At 64.8% G+C, this 12,238-nt stretch overlaps 3 protein-coding genes across 3 annotated transcripts; 2 read left to right on the top strand and 1 right to left on the bottom strand.

Moving 5' to 3' along the window:
• Positions 1-2,159: 2,159 nt before the first annotated feature.
• Positions 2,160-3,896, top strand: NDUFS8 (NADH:ubiquinone oxidoreductase core subunit S8). Its single transcript, XM_027662158.1, has 7 exons — positions 2,160-2,241; positions 2,785-2,832; positions 2,910-2,963; positions 3,062-3,151; positions 3,222-3,394; positions 3,460-3,588; positions 3,679-3,896. Exons 1-7 carry the CDS (start codon positions 2,184-2,186, stop codon positions 3,808-3,810), a joined length of 684 nt encoding a protein of 227 aa, XP_027517959.1. The 5' UTR covers positions 2,160-2,183; the 3' UTR covers positions 3,811-3,896.
• An 872-nt stretch (positions 3,897-4,768) lies between these two features.
• TCIRG1 (T cell immune regulator 1, ATPase H+ transporting V0 subunit a3) lies at positions 4,769-10,458 on the top strand. Its single transcript, XM_027662115.1, has 19 exons — positions 4,769-5,324; positions 5,677-5,755; positions 5,863-6,092; positions 6,188-6,282; positions 6,451-6,577; positions 6,658-6,740; positions 6,861-6,954; positions 7,025-7,237; positions 7,682-7,832; positions 7,912-8,051; positions 8,317-8,474; positions 8,552-8,642; positions 8,723-8,841; positions 9,020-9,233; positions 9,370-9,474; positions 9,560-9,670; positions 9,760-9,880; positions 9,957-10,128; positions 10,221-10,458. Exons 1-19 carry the CDS (start codon positions 5,178-5,180, stop codon positions 10,300-10,302), a joined length of 2,532 nt encoding a protein of 843 aa, XP_027517916.1. The 5' UTR covers positions 4,769-5,177; the 3' UTR covers positions 10,303-10,458.
• A 59-nt stretch (positions 10,459-10,517) lies between these two features.
• Positions 10,518-12,238, bottom strand: TBX10 (T-box 10). Its single transcript, XM_027662073.1, is given in 8 exon segments — positions 10,518-10,741; positions 10,796-10,884; positions 10,950-11,032; positions 11,101-11,256; positions 11,352-11,523; positions 11,590-11,691; positions 11,765-11,948; positions 12,184-12,238. Coding segments are annotated over 8 exon segments (1,065 nt in total).

Raw genomic sequence — 12,238 nt, 5'->3', positions numbered from 1 at the left:
AGGGTCTCAAGGGGAACTCTCTGCTCCAGAGGGCTCAGTGGTCCATAGGGAAATTCTTCTCCTGGAGCCATTCACTTCACCTTGGGCTCTTTGGCTTTGCTGGACACACGTGGAGCACCCTGAGGTTCCTTCTCTCTGTATTTCCTATCTCAACCTCTCTGCTCCCTGTATCCGTGGAAATGTCTTGCTTAAAACATTGGGAATTGGGGCTTGGAGCAACACAATCTAGTGGAAGGTGTCCCTGCCCGTGGCAGAGGGGTTGGAACGGGACAATCTTTAAGGTCCCTTCCAATCCCAGCTCGGGATGACTCATGAAATTTTATCATATCCCTTATCAACACACAGAGGGATTTCCTTATTTTTTGGCAGCCTGCCTGCCTTCCCTGTGCTTGTTCCTGGCTGGTCACCTTCCACCTCTCGACACTGTTCCTTGGAGATGGGTCCCACCTTGCCAAAGCCACCTTGACCATTGTCCTTCTCCACTCCCAGAGTCTTTGCAGCAGCAGGGTTGGATCCAGCATGGATGGGATGTGTTTGGGAGGGTATTCCTGTGGTAGGGAAGCTCATCTGGTGAGAGCATCTTGCTGCTGCCACCAACTCATCAGTGATGCCCTTCCAGTTGCTAAATGTGTTACCTGAAAGGGTGAAATCCACTGATGAGAGGGGTTTTGGGAATCTTTCCACTTCCCAGCCTGATCTTCCCACTCCAGACATCCATTTGGGTGTGCACTGGGTTACCTTGATGGGCCCATTTCGGTCACATGCCTGGGAAGTTCATCCACGGCTTGGAAAGCAGCTGGATGAAGATGGGGTGCCATTTTTATGGAGCTGGGAGCTTAACTGTGGGGTTCTTTGACCCAAACAATGGCCAGATCCAGCCACCCCCCAGGGTCCTGTGCTGTGTATTCCAGGGAATAGCGGCCTGGGAATGTACCATGGGAAGTTCACCTTCGACACCTTCTCCCACTGCCGTGGCTGCCTGAAGCGTGGCATGGGCCGGGAGCCCCTCAATGCCCCGCGCTACCCCCCCTACAGCCAGAAGAAATTTGGGATCATCCAAGCCGCTTCCAAGGTGACGCGTAAGGATGGCTGTACCCTGCTCTGAGGGTCCCTGTGTCCCCTTCCAAGGATCCCCCCCAACCCTGGCTGTGGTGTCCAAGTGCAATGAAGAGTGTTTCCTCACATCCTGTGTGCTTCCCTTCCATCTCCCTGCACCCCTGCTCACCTCACATCTCCCTCCATCTCAGTCCCACATCCCCTTTTCTGGCTCTCTGGAGCTCCATCACCGCTGGCCCCACCACAGCACAGGGGTCACCCCTGTGTCCCCCCCCACTGAGGACTCTGCTCTGAGGAGGTCCACAGCAACACTCTCATCCCAAATCCTTATGCTGGGATGATCCCAGTCTTTACTGTGATCCCAGTTTCCCTTGATCCATGACCCCGGTTTCTCCTGCTTCATGATCCCAGCACCATGATCCTCCAGTTTGGGGGGCTGGTTGTGCTCGGAAAAGGGATTCCCACCCCTGCCGGGCTGTGAAATGCCGTGGGTGAATCCCAGAGGGATCCCCCTGGGTAGGACGGCGGAAGAGAATCTGAGAAGGGTGTTGAGATAAAGACAGTTTAATAGGGAAACACAAGGAAAGGGGGACGGTGCCCAGTACTGGCGTCCCGCTGCCCCCCTCCCGGGGCTGTGCCGGGGGTCATGGCTCGGGGCCAACGCTGAAGCTCCCCCAGGCTGATCCCCTACCCCGCTCTCCATGTCCTTGGAGCCCTGGTCCCCGCCCTGAGCTCCCCCGAGGCTGTGCCCGGTGCCAGGCTCTGCAGTGAGTCGAAGCGGGCTGTGCCGCTCCAGGTGCGAGACATTCCGACACTCGCAGCCCGTGCTGCTGTGGGAAGCGGCTGGAAGGCCGGGAAGTGCCAGAAACCCGGGAAGTGCCGGGGCCCGGGAAGCTCCGCGCCGCCGCAACCAGACGCGGCTCCACCGCCATCAACACGCGCTTCCGCTTCCGCCGGCCGCTCGGACACGCCCCTCCTCCATCCCAGCCAATCGCCGCGCGCGCGGGCACCATTCCATCCAATGAGTGACGCCCGGCCGCCCTCCCCCTCCCCGCCAGCGGGGCTCCGACCAATGGGAAGCGCATCCATCGCCGCGCGCCCCGCCCACCCGGCGCCGCTGGGCGCGCATGCGCAGTGCCTGCCGGGGCGACCAGGGGTCAGGGCGCCGGAGGGTCCTTGGGGCAGGTGAGGGGACAATGGGGGGGCCCGGAGGGGCCCGGGCCCTGTGCCGGGCTGGGGGGTCCCGCTTAGGGCAGAGGGGGCGGCCCGTACCGCTCCCCCGAGGACACGCGCAGAGGGTGAGCGGCGATTTTGGGGGTGACAGGAGCGGTTGTTCCCGCCGGCGAGGGTCAGTGGCTGCTGGAGAGTGGGGAGGGGGCTTGGGGCTGGGTTTTTGGGGCATGGGGGTAGGGGGGGCTACGTGACTCCCTTGGGGGGACGCCTGGATATCCTTTGTTGAGGGGACAGGACCCTTGAGTCATTTAGGGAGGACACTTGGGTCCCTCGGAGGAGAGGAATGGGACATCCCAAGGGGGACGGGGGATGGCCAGGTCCCTTGGGGGGACACTTGGGGTCCCCATGGGGGTGTTGGGACACCGGGGTCCCTCGCGGGAGGAGAGGTCCGGGCCTCTTTGGGTGGACGGGTGGGGGTCAGGGTCCCAGGCCCTCCCGTGGGAAGTTGGGGGCCCTCCCTTGTTTGCAGCCTCTGAGGTTCCCTCTGCACCCCAGGACCGGCCATGGCAGCGCTGCGACTGCTATACCGGGCTTCCTGCGCAGGTGAGGCCACACCAGGCACCCCCAAACCCCCCTAAGCCCCATCTCGACCCCTCCTAACCCCCTCGTCCCTCCCCCAGGCTCCCCGGTCCCACTCCGCCTGCTCAGCACCAGCACCCCCAGGGACTGCTACAGTGAGTAGGGCCGTGTCCCCTCCATGTCCCCTCCCTGCGGTGGGCACAGCTCCTGCCCCTGGGGCGTGTGGGGCAGACACAGCTCCCTTTTCCCACAGAGTATGTCAACGTCCAGGAGCCCGCCATGGACATGCGCTCCATCACCGACCGCGCCGCGCAGACCCTGCTCTGGACCGAGCTCATCCGAGGTGAGGCCCGCTCGCCCTGCCCGTCTGCGGGGTGCCATCCCCCTCCATAACCCTGCTCTGTCTCTGCCAGGCCTGGCCATGACCATGAGCTACCTGTTCCGGGAGCCGGCCACCATCAACTACCCGTTCGAGAAGGGCCCACTGAGCCCGCGGTTCCGCGGGGAGCACGCGCTGCGCCGCTACCCGTCCGGGGAGGAGCGCTGCATTGCCTGCAAGCTCTGCGAGGCCGTGTGCCCGGCACAGGTGAGCCTTCCTCCCCCTGCTCCTGCTGCCCAGGGGCTCCGGGGCTGACGCTGTCCCCGCGCCAGGCCATCACCATCGAGGCCGAGCCCCGCGCCGACGGCAGCCGCCGCACCACCCGCTACGACATCGACATGACCAAGTGCATCTACTGCGGGTTCTGCCAGGAGGCCTGTCCCGTGGATGCCATCGTGGAGGTGAGTGGGGCTTTGGGGGCGCTACGGACCCCCTCTTCCCCACCGCCCTGACCCCAAGGGTGACCACCCCCCCTCCTCCCACCCTGGCAGGGTCCCAACTTCGAGTTTTCGACGGAGACGCACGAGGAGCTGCTCTACAACAAGGAGAAGCTGCTCAACAACGGCGACAAGTGGGAGGCCGAGATCGCGGCCAACATCCAGGCCGATTACCTGTACCGGTGACGGCCCCCCCGGCACCCACACACCACCAAATAAAGGGTCTGGGGGTTCACCCACCACTGGGGGCACCGGCCCCTTCCCGACCCGCAGCTCTGTGTCTTTTCCTTTCCAGCACTGGGGTTTGACCCCCTGAGCCCCAGGGGGATCCCTGGGTGTGTAGTTGTGTTTTGAGGAGGAGGATGAGGGTCCTGGGGGTGACACCAACCTTGGGGTGGGGGAGTGGGTTGGGCAGAAAGGTGTGGGATGGGATGAGGGGTGGGCAGGGATGGAGCGGGCAGCGTTGGAGGGGAATTAGGGAAGAGCTGGGAGACTCATTTCCAGCTTCCAGGGGCAGCCAGGTATGGGGGGCCTGGTGGTACTGTTGTGGGGGTCCTAATGGTGCTAGAGTGAGGGTCTGGGTGGTCCCAGCAGGGGGACTGGTATGGGGGTCCTGGTCATCCTGGCAGGAGGGTCCCAGTGATCCCATCATGGGGGTCTCAGTGTGATCCCAGCACGGGGATCCCAGTGGTACCAGTGTGGGGGTCCTGGTGGTGCTGGTGTGGGAGTCCCGGGTGTCTCAGTGATCCCAGCTGGGGAATCCTGATGGTATTAGTATGGAGATTCCAGTGGTACCAGTGTGGGGGTCCTGGTGGTTTCTGTATGGAGGTCCCAGTGATACCAGTGTGGGGTGCCTGGTGATCCTGGTATGGAGTCCTGGTGGCGCTGCCAGAGTGTCCTGGTGGTACTGGTGGGGGGTTTCCCGGCTGTGGGGCGGAGGGGGGGGGGGGCTGTTTCCCATTGCCATCCTCCTCAGGGGATGTCGCAAGGGGTCCTGTCTCCGAGGGGCCCCTTCCCACCGCGCTGTAGGATGCGGGATGTCCTGGGACGGGGGTTCCCGTGGGGCGGTGTTGCCGGGCCCGTCGGTCCCTCCCCGGGGCCGGGCTCTTCCTGGGGAAGAGGAAGTGCGGATCCCCGCCCCGCTCCGCCGCAGGGTGGGCAGCAGGGGCGGGTGGGCCCGGAGCGGGGCCGGGGCGGTCCCGGGGCGGGGGGTTCGCTGGCCCTGACTCAGAGGCAGCTGAGCGGGGCGGGGACTGTGGGGAAATAGGAGGTCTGGAAAGTATTTTGCCAGCCCGGTGCTGGGAAGAGCCGCGTGTGACCGGAGCGGGTCGGTTTCCCACGGCCACAGCAAGGCGACACCGCGGTGCCGCCGCCGCCGCCTCCGGGACCCCCGGGGTGACGCCTGGGGTGACCCCCCCCTGCCCTGGTGTTCTCCTTTCCGACCCTCACCCCCTTGTCTCTCAGTCCCCCATTCCCATCCCATCCCGTTCCCTGCTGTACCGTTCCATCCCATCCCCAGGCGGGTGCCCTGACGCCTCCGCACCCCGAGCCGGATGGGGGGTCTCTGGGGGTCCGGGGGGGCCATGGGGTCCCTGTTCCGCAGCGAAGAGGTTTGCCTGGCCCAGCTCTTCCTCCAGTCCGCCTCTGCCTACAGCTGCATCAGCGAGCTGGGAGAGCGCGGGCTGCTGGAGTTCAGGGATGTAAGTAGGGGTTGGGGGGGGGGGGGGGCGTGTGTGGGGTCTTTTGGAATGTCCTGGGGGTTGATCTGGGTGGATCTGGGTTTGGGATAGGTGTTTTGGGGTGCTCTGGAGACAGGGAATTGGTCTGGGCGGGTTAGGATGCAGGCTGTTTGGGACGGGTGATTTGGGATACTTATGGGGGTGCAGGAGGGTTGGTTTGGGGTGCTCTGGGAGCAGGGAAGTTGGTCAGGCTGGGTTGAGGTGCCGGGCATTTGGGATGGTGTTTCGAGGTGCCTGTGCTGCCTGTCACCCCGGGATGCTGGACTCCCCATCCCCTGGGGCCGTGCCCTGATTGTTCCCCCCCCTCCCACAGCTGAACCCCAAAGTGAGCCCCTTCCAGCGGCGCTTCGTGGGCGAGGTGCGGCGCTGTGAGGACATGGAGAAAACCTTCAGTGAGTGCCGCGGGGGGCGCGGGGCTGACTGGGGGGGCTTCTTAGGGGGATCCCCCCCCTTAAGCCCTCCACTCTGACCGTGTTCTCCCCCCCCCCCCCTTCCCCAGCCTTCCTGCAGCAGGAGCTGCGGGGCGCGGGGCGGGTGCTGGGGCCGTGCCCCGAGAGCCCGCGGGCGCCGCTGGCGCGGGAAGCGCTGCGGGTGCAGGAGCAGTCGGAGCAGCTGGCGCAGGAGCTGCGGGAGGTCACCCGGAATCGCTCGTCCCTGCGCGGGCGCCTGCGGGACCTGCGGCAGTACCTGCATGTGCTGCGGGAGGGACAGCGCTTCACCAGCCTGCCGGTGGGTCGGGGGGGCCCCGCCGGCCGCGGGGGGATGCTTGGAGCCTCAGTTTCCACCACCCCCCAGACTCATCCCTCTGCTCCACATCGCCGCAGGCCCCCCTGGGCTCTCCGCCACGGCCACGGGCGCTCTCGGACCGAGAGCCCATCCTCGACCCCTCCCTGCACCAGCACCTCGAGCGCAAGATCAAGTGAGATCTGCTGGGGCAGGTGTGGGGGGTGGAGAGGGGCTGCGGGGCAGCGATGTGGCCACGGGGCAACTGGGAAGCTGTGGGATAAGGGTTGGAGATGGCTTGCAGGACAGTGGCATGGCTGAGGGGCAACCTGCCCATCCCGACACCCCTGCCGTGTCTCTGCAGCTTCGTGGCTGGTGTCATCCACCCCTGGCGAGTGACCGCCTTCGAGCGGCTGCTGTGGCGTGCCTGCCGCGGGTACCTGGTGGCCTCCTTCGTGGAGATGCCCGAGCCCATGGAGGACCCGGCCACGGTGAGGGGGCACCGGGAGGGGGGTGCTGGTAGGGTTGGGAGGCTGGGACACCAGAGTGACATGGGTTGTGCTGTTCCCAGGGTGAGAGCGTCACCTGGGTCATCTTCCTCATCTCCTACTGGGGCGAGCAGATCGGGCAGAAGATCCGCAAGATCTCAGACTGGTGAGGGGCTGTGTGTGTCCACACGGGGGTTTATTTAGTAACACCCACTCTGGATCCTCCCACAGGGCTGGGCTGGGAAGCCCTGGCACACCCTAACACGGTGGTGTCCGTCTGTCCCAGCTTTCACTGCCAGGTGTATCCGTACCCGGAGAGCGAGACCAGCCGGGAGGACACCATCACCGGGCTGCACAACCAGATCCAGGATCTCAGCGTGGTGAGCTGGGTGCCATGGGGGGACTTGGGAGCCGCGCCAGGACCCACATCCCTGACCCAGGTGCCCGCAGGTGCTGGAGGAGACGGAGCAGTACCTGGCACAGGTTCTGGACAAGGTGGCGCTGGCGCTGCCCGCCTGGCGCGTGCAGGTGCAGAAGATGAAGGCCATCTACCTCATCCTCAACCAGTGCAGCTTCGACGTCACCGAGAAGTGCCTCATCGCCGAGGTCTGGTGCCCTGTGCGGGACCTCACCCAAGTGCAGGACGCCCTGCGCCAGGGATCGGTGAGCGGCTCAGTGTCCCCACATCCCCATCCTGGGCATGCTGAGTGTCCTCATGCCAGAGCTGCTTGGTGTCCCCGTGTCCTCATGCCAGCAGCTGCTCGGTGTTTCCGCATCCTTATGCCAAGGGTTGCTTGGTGCCTTTATGCCCTCATGCCAGAAGTTACTCGATGTTCCCCTGTCCTTGTGCCTGGGTTTCTTCGTGTCTCCATGTCCTCATGCCAGCAGTTGGTTGGTGTCCTTGTGTCCTTGTGCCAGGGGTTGCTCAGTGTCCCCAGGTCCTCGTGCCAGAGGTCACTCGGTGTCCTTATGTCCCCTCACCATTTTGGGGCATGTGCCAGGAAGGGGGGTGCCAGGATCAGGCTCCGGGTGCTGGGCAGGGGGCTGCCGTGGGGTGGTACCATGCAGGGGGGTGCCAGGGTCAGGCTCCGGGTGCTGTCCCCGCAGTACCAGAGTGGCTCCAGCGTGGAGTGCTTCGTGCAGCGCGTCCCCACCTCGGAGAACCCCCCCACCCTCATCCGCACCAACAAGTTCACCGCCGGCTTCCAGAGCATCGTGGACGCCTACGGGGTGGCCAGTTACCAGGAGGTGAACCCTGGTAAGGCCCCCCCAGACCCCCCGTCGTGACCCAGGGCTGGGGAGGGCACCCCACGTGATGCAGTCCCTGTGTCCCACAGCGCCCTACGCCATCATCACCTTCCCCTTCATCTTCGCCATCATGTTTGGGGACGTGGGGCACGGGCTGCTCATGTTCCTCTTCGCCCTCTGGATGGTGCTGTACGAGGACAGCCCCCGCCTGCGGCAGGGCACCAACGAGGTGGGGGCGGGACGGAGGGGTGGGATGGGGTTGGAAATAAGGGACGAGCTGGGGGACGTGGGATGGGGTTGGAGATGTGGGATGGCCTTGGAAGCATGGGATGGGGTTGAAGGTGTGACACGAGGTTGGGGGCATGGGATTGGGGTTGGAAGCGTGGGATAGGGTTGGTGACACAGGGTGGGTTCAGGGGTGGTGGTGTGGGGGGGGGAGGGCGTGGGGCAGGGGAGGTAGTTAGGGACATGGGAGCCATATTTGCCCCCACCAGATCTGGCTGACATTCTTCGAGGGGCGTTACCTCATTCTGCTCATGGGCGCCTTCTCCATCTACACCGGCTTCATCTACAACGAGTGCTTCAGCAAAGCCACCGTCATCTTCCCCTCTGCCTGGAGCGTGGCCACCATGGCCAACCACTCCTCCTGGAGGTGGGATCCCACCCCTGAACCCCCTGCCTGTGTCCCTGGGTCCCTGACGGTGCTGACACCCCTTGCTCTGCCCCCAGCTCTGCCTACCTCGCCACCCACCCCTCCCTCACGTTGGACCCCAATGTCACTGGTGTCTTCCGAGGGCCGTATCCATTTGGGATCGACCCGGTGAGTATCCCATAGGGGTGATAATGAGGTGGGACCCTCTTTGAGGTGGTGCAGAGTCTCACCCACCTTGTCCACAACAGATCTGGAGCTTGGCCACCAACCATCTCAACTTCCTCAACTCCTTCAAGATGAAGATGTCAGTGGTGCTGGGCATTGTGCACATGGGCTTTGGCGTCGTGTTGGGGGTCTTCAACCACCTGTGAGTTCTTGGGCTGCTCCCACTGGCTCTTGTCATGCCAAGGGGACCAGGATTGGACTCACCTGAGTGGGATGGGGTGGGTGACTTGGGTCCTGTACTCCTACACCTCAGTGGGTGCTGAGGACACGGGAGGGTAAAGAGGGACAGGCTGAGCTTGTCTGATGTCCCCTCCCACCAGGCACTTCAAGCAGCGGCACCGGCTGGTCCTGGAGTTCCTCCCGGAGATGATTTTCCTCCTGGCTCTTTTTGGCTACCTAGTCTTCCTCATCTTCTACAAGTGGCTCAAGTACAGCGCCGCCGACTCCCAGGTGGCCCCCAGCATCCTCATCCACTTCATCGACATGTTCCTCTTCACCTCCAATGTCGAGAACCTCCCGCTCTACCCGGGGCAGGTACCACCCCACTGCCATGGGGACCACCCACCCCCTACCCAGGGCGGGAGAGCTGGGAGACCTGGTGTCGTGAGTGGGGCTGTTCTCAGCTCGGGTAGCCCATAGGGGACCCCAGAATGATGTCCCCATGCCACAGGTGCCGGTGCAGACGGTGCTGGTGGTGCTGGCGCTGGCGTCGGTGCCCGTCCTGCTCCTGGGGACGCCCCTGTACCTGTGGTGCCGGCAGCGCACCCCGAGTAGGGTAAGGCTGGGGGGCTGTGGGTGAGCTCAGCGGGGAGGTGCAGGGGGGGCACATCTCACTGCCTGCTGGTGCTGTCCAGGTGCAGCCGGTGGCTACGGGAGAGCAGGAGCCACTGCTGGATGGGCAGGAGGCCGGGAACTCTGTCAACGCCACCAAGGAGGACGTGGAGAGCGGGGGGCACAGCCCTGACTCCAAGGTGAGGGGCACCCAGGCGAGCTCAGGTGGTGGGAGTAGGGGCGTCTGTGCCCCCTTCTCATGTCCCATGTCCCCTCCACCCCCCTGCAGCACTTGGACTTCTCCGAAATCTTCATGCACCAGGCGATCCACACCATCGAGTACTGCCTGGGCTGCGTCTCCAACACCGCGTCCTACCTGCGGCTCTGGGCGCTCAGCCTGGCGCACGCCCGTGAGTGCCCTTGGCCCCCTCTGTCCCCTACTGGAGCTGGGCAGACCCTCACACCCTCTGTCCCGCCCATTCCCAGAGCTCTCGGAGGTCCTGTGGACCATGGTGATGCGGAACGGCTTCGTGGGGCTGAGCTACGTGGGTGGGGTGGTGCTGGTGCCCGTGTTCGCCGCCTTCGCCGTGCTGACCGTGGCCATCCTGCTGGTGATGGAGGGGCTCTCCGCCTTCCTCCACGCCCTGCGCCTGCACTGGTGAGCCCCCAAAGCTGGTGGGGTCTGGGGGAGGTGGGAGGGTGATGGACCCCCACCAAACACCCCTGACCCCCCCCACCTCTCCTCGCCAGGGTGGAGTTCCAGAATAAGTTCTATGTGGGTGCCGGGTACAAGCTGTGCCCCTTCGCCTTCGCACCAGACACCTGGGACTAGCCGTGCTGAGGGAATGTCAGGGGCTCGGAACATCTGTGGCAGCCCAAATTCCCCCCTGCTGGACCCCCAGAGCTGAGGGCCAGTGAGGTCTGGCTGCAGCATCCCCCTGTCCCCTCCTTGGCAGTGAATAAAGCTGTCCCCATGGCTTCCCCCCTGCTCTGTGTTGCCATCCCTTGGGTAAGGGGTCGGGGGGGGGGATTTGGGGGTGCCCCCCATCACTGCTGCCCGTAGCCAAAGGTGGGGCCCGCGGTGGTGCCATAGGTGCTGAGTGGGGGGAAGGCGGGCAGGGGGTAGGGCAGGGTGCGGGGTTTGGCCCCCACGTAGACACTGGGGGGGCAGGTCAGGGGCTGGAAGGGAGGTGCAGGGAGCTCGGGGAAATTGGGGGGTGCTGCTGGTTGTTGGGTGGCAGCAACCAGTGCCCCATGGCTGCGGGGAGCCCCTGGGGAGGAGAGAGGCAGCAGCAGAGGGTCAGCCCCCTCCGCAGCCCCCCTACCTTTCTCCTGCTTCTCGGGGCAGGGGGGCAGTGGGGCGGCCCGGGCACGGGTTGTTGCTCCCAGCAGGGACCCTGCTGGCACCCCACACCTGCAAGAGAGATGGGGGGTCAGGGGAGGCAGTGTCACCCCCTCACTGCGGTGTTGAGTCAGCACTGGGGGGTCCCTTACCACGGCTCGGGGTCGCCATCCCGAAATCCCTTGGCGAAGGGGTTGCTGGCGATCTTCAGCTGGGTGATCTGAGGCGGGGAGCAGGGTCAGGGGGTCCCTGGGAGGGTACCCCAGTGTCCCGCCCCCCCGTGCTCACCCGGTGGTTCTGGTAGGCCGTCACCGCCATGAACTGGGTCTCAGGGAAGCTGAAGGACTTGAAGTTCTGGTGGGCGAAGCGCTCGCTGTCGCGCCGCGGGTCCACGAGGACGACGTGGAATCGGGGCTGGTAGCGGTGCATGGAGTTCAGGATGATCTGGGGGGGGGGAAAAGGGGAAGGTGGCAGGACCCCCCCCATGCAGGGGTGCATCGTGTCCACCCCCATCGCCTGCCCCACAGTGGGATCCTCACGTGGCCGTTGTCGTCCAGGAGGTTGTTGGTCAGCTTGAGCTTGTCGAAGGAGACGATCTGCCGCATCCACTGGGCGCCCTTGGCGGGGGAGTCGGGGTGGAAGTGGACGCGTCCGGGAGCTGCCGGCTCGGCCCGGCCCGCCGCCAGCCAGGAGGAGCTGTGGAAGGCGTATCTGCGGGGCAGGGTGGGGCTCAGCACCCCCAGATCCAACCCCCTGCCCCCATCACCCCGTCTCCACCTGTATCTCTTGTCGTCCAGCGGGATGAAATCCATGAGCAAGACGTAGTCAGCCAACGGATCCAACCCCGACAGCTTCACCTGGAAGGTGGGAAACATCCTCCTGTGCAGAGAGGGGAGGGTGGGAAGGTTGTGTCCCCGACCTGGCAGCCCCCCCGTGCCCCTCAGATACCAACCTGCCCGCTTTGGTGACGATCATCTCGGTGCCCAGGCGGTTGAACTCCTCCCAGAGGCTGCCCATCTCCAGCCGTGCCGCGGCGTGGCACACGCGCCGGTTCTTGCCGTTGGCCCCTGGCCCCTCGCCAGCCCACCCGAGACCAGGGGCACATGGGGATCCCTCACCTGCAGCCCCCAGGAAGGCTGCAGAGGGGTGAAGGGGGTGTTGGTCTGGGGGAGCAGACCCGGTGTGTGGACACCGCATCACACCCTCCCTCTGTGGAGGGATGGGAGGGTTGGGGTGGGCTTTATCCCCCTCCCTATTGCAGTCCCACTCTTTTGGGGCTGGGTGACCCCCCCCCCACCTTATAACACTGTGGGACCCCACCACAGGACCCCACCAGTGGGACCAGGGAGCATTACCATGGGTGAGTTTTACCTGCCATGGGTGCAGCAGGAGGGTAGGAGGTGTCCGTGGCTCTGTCTCCGGGCAT

The sequence above is a fragment of the Corapipo altera genome, unplaced genomic scaffold (assembly GCF_003945725.1).
Source record: "Corapipo altera isolate COAL_440 unplaced genomic scaffold, ASM394572v1 RXGC01000072.1, whole genome shotgun sequence".
Classification (NCBI taxonomy): domain Eukaryota; kingdom Metazoa; phylum Chordata; class Aves; order Passeriformes; family Pipridae; genus Corapipo; species Corapipo altera.
This window is presented reverse-complemented; position numbering and strand designations above follow the sequence as displayed.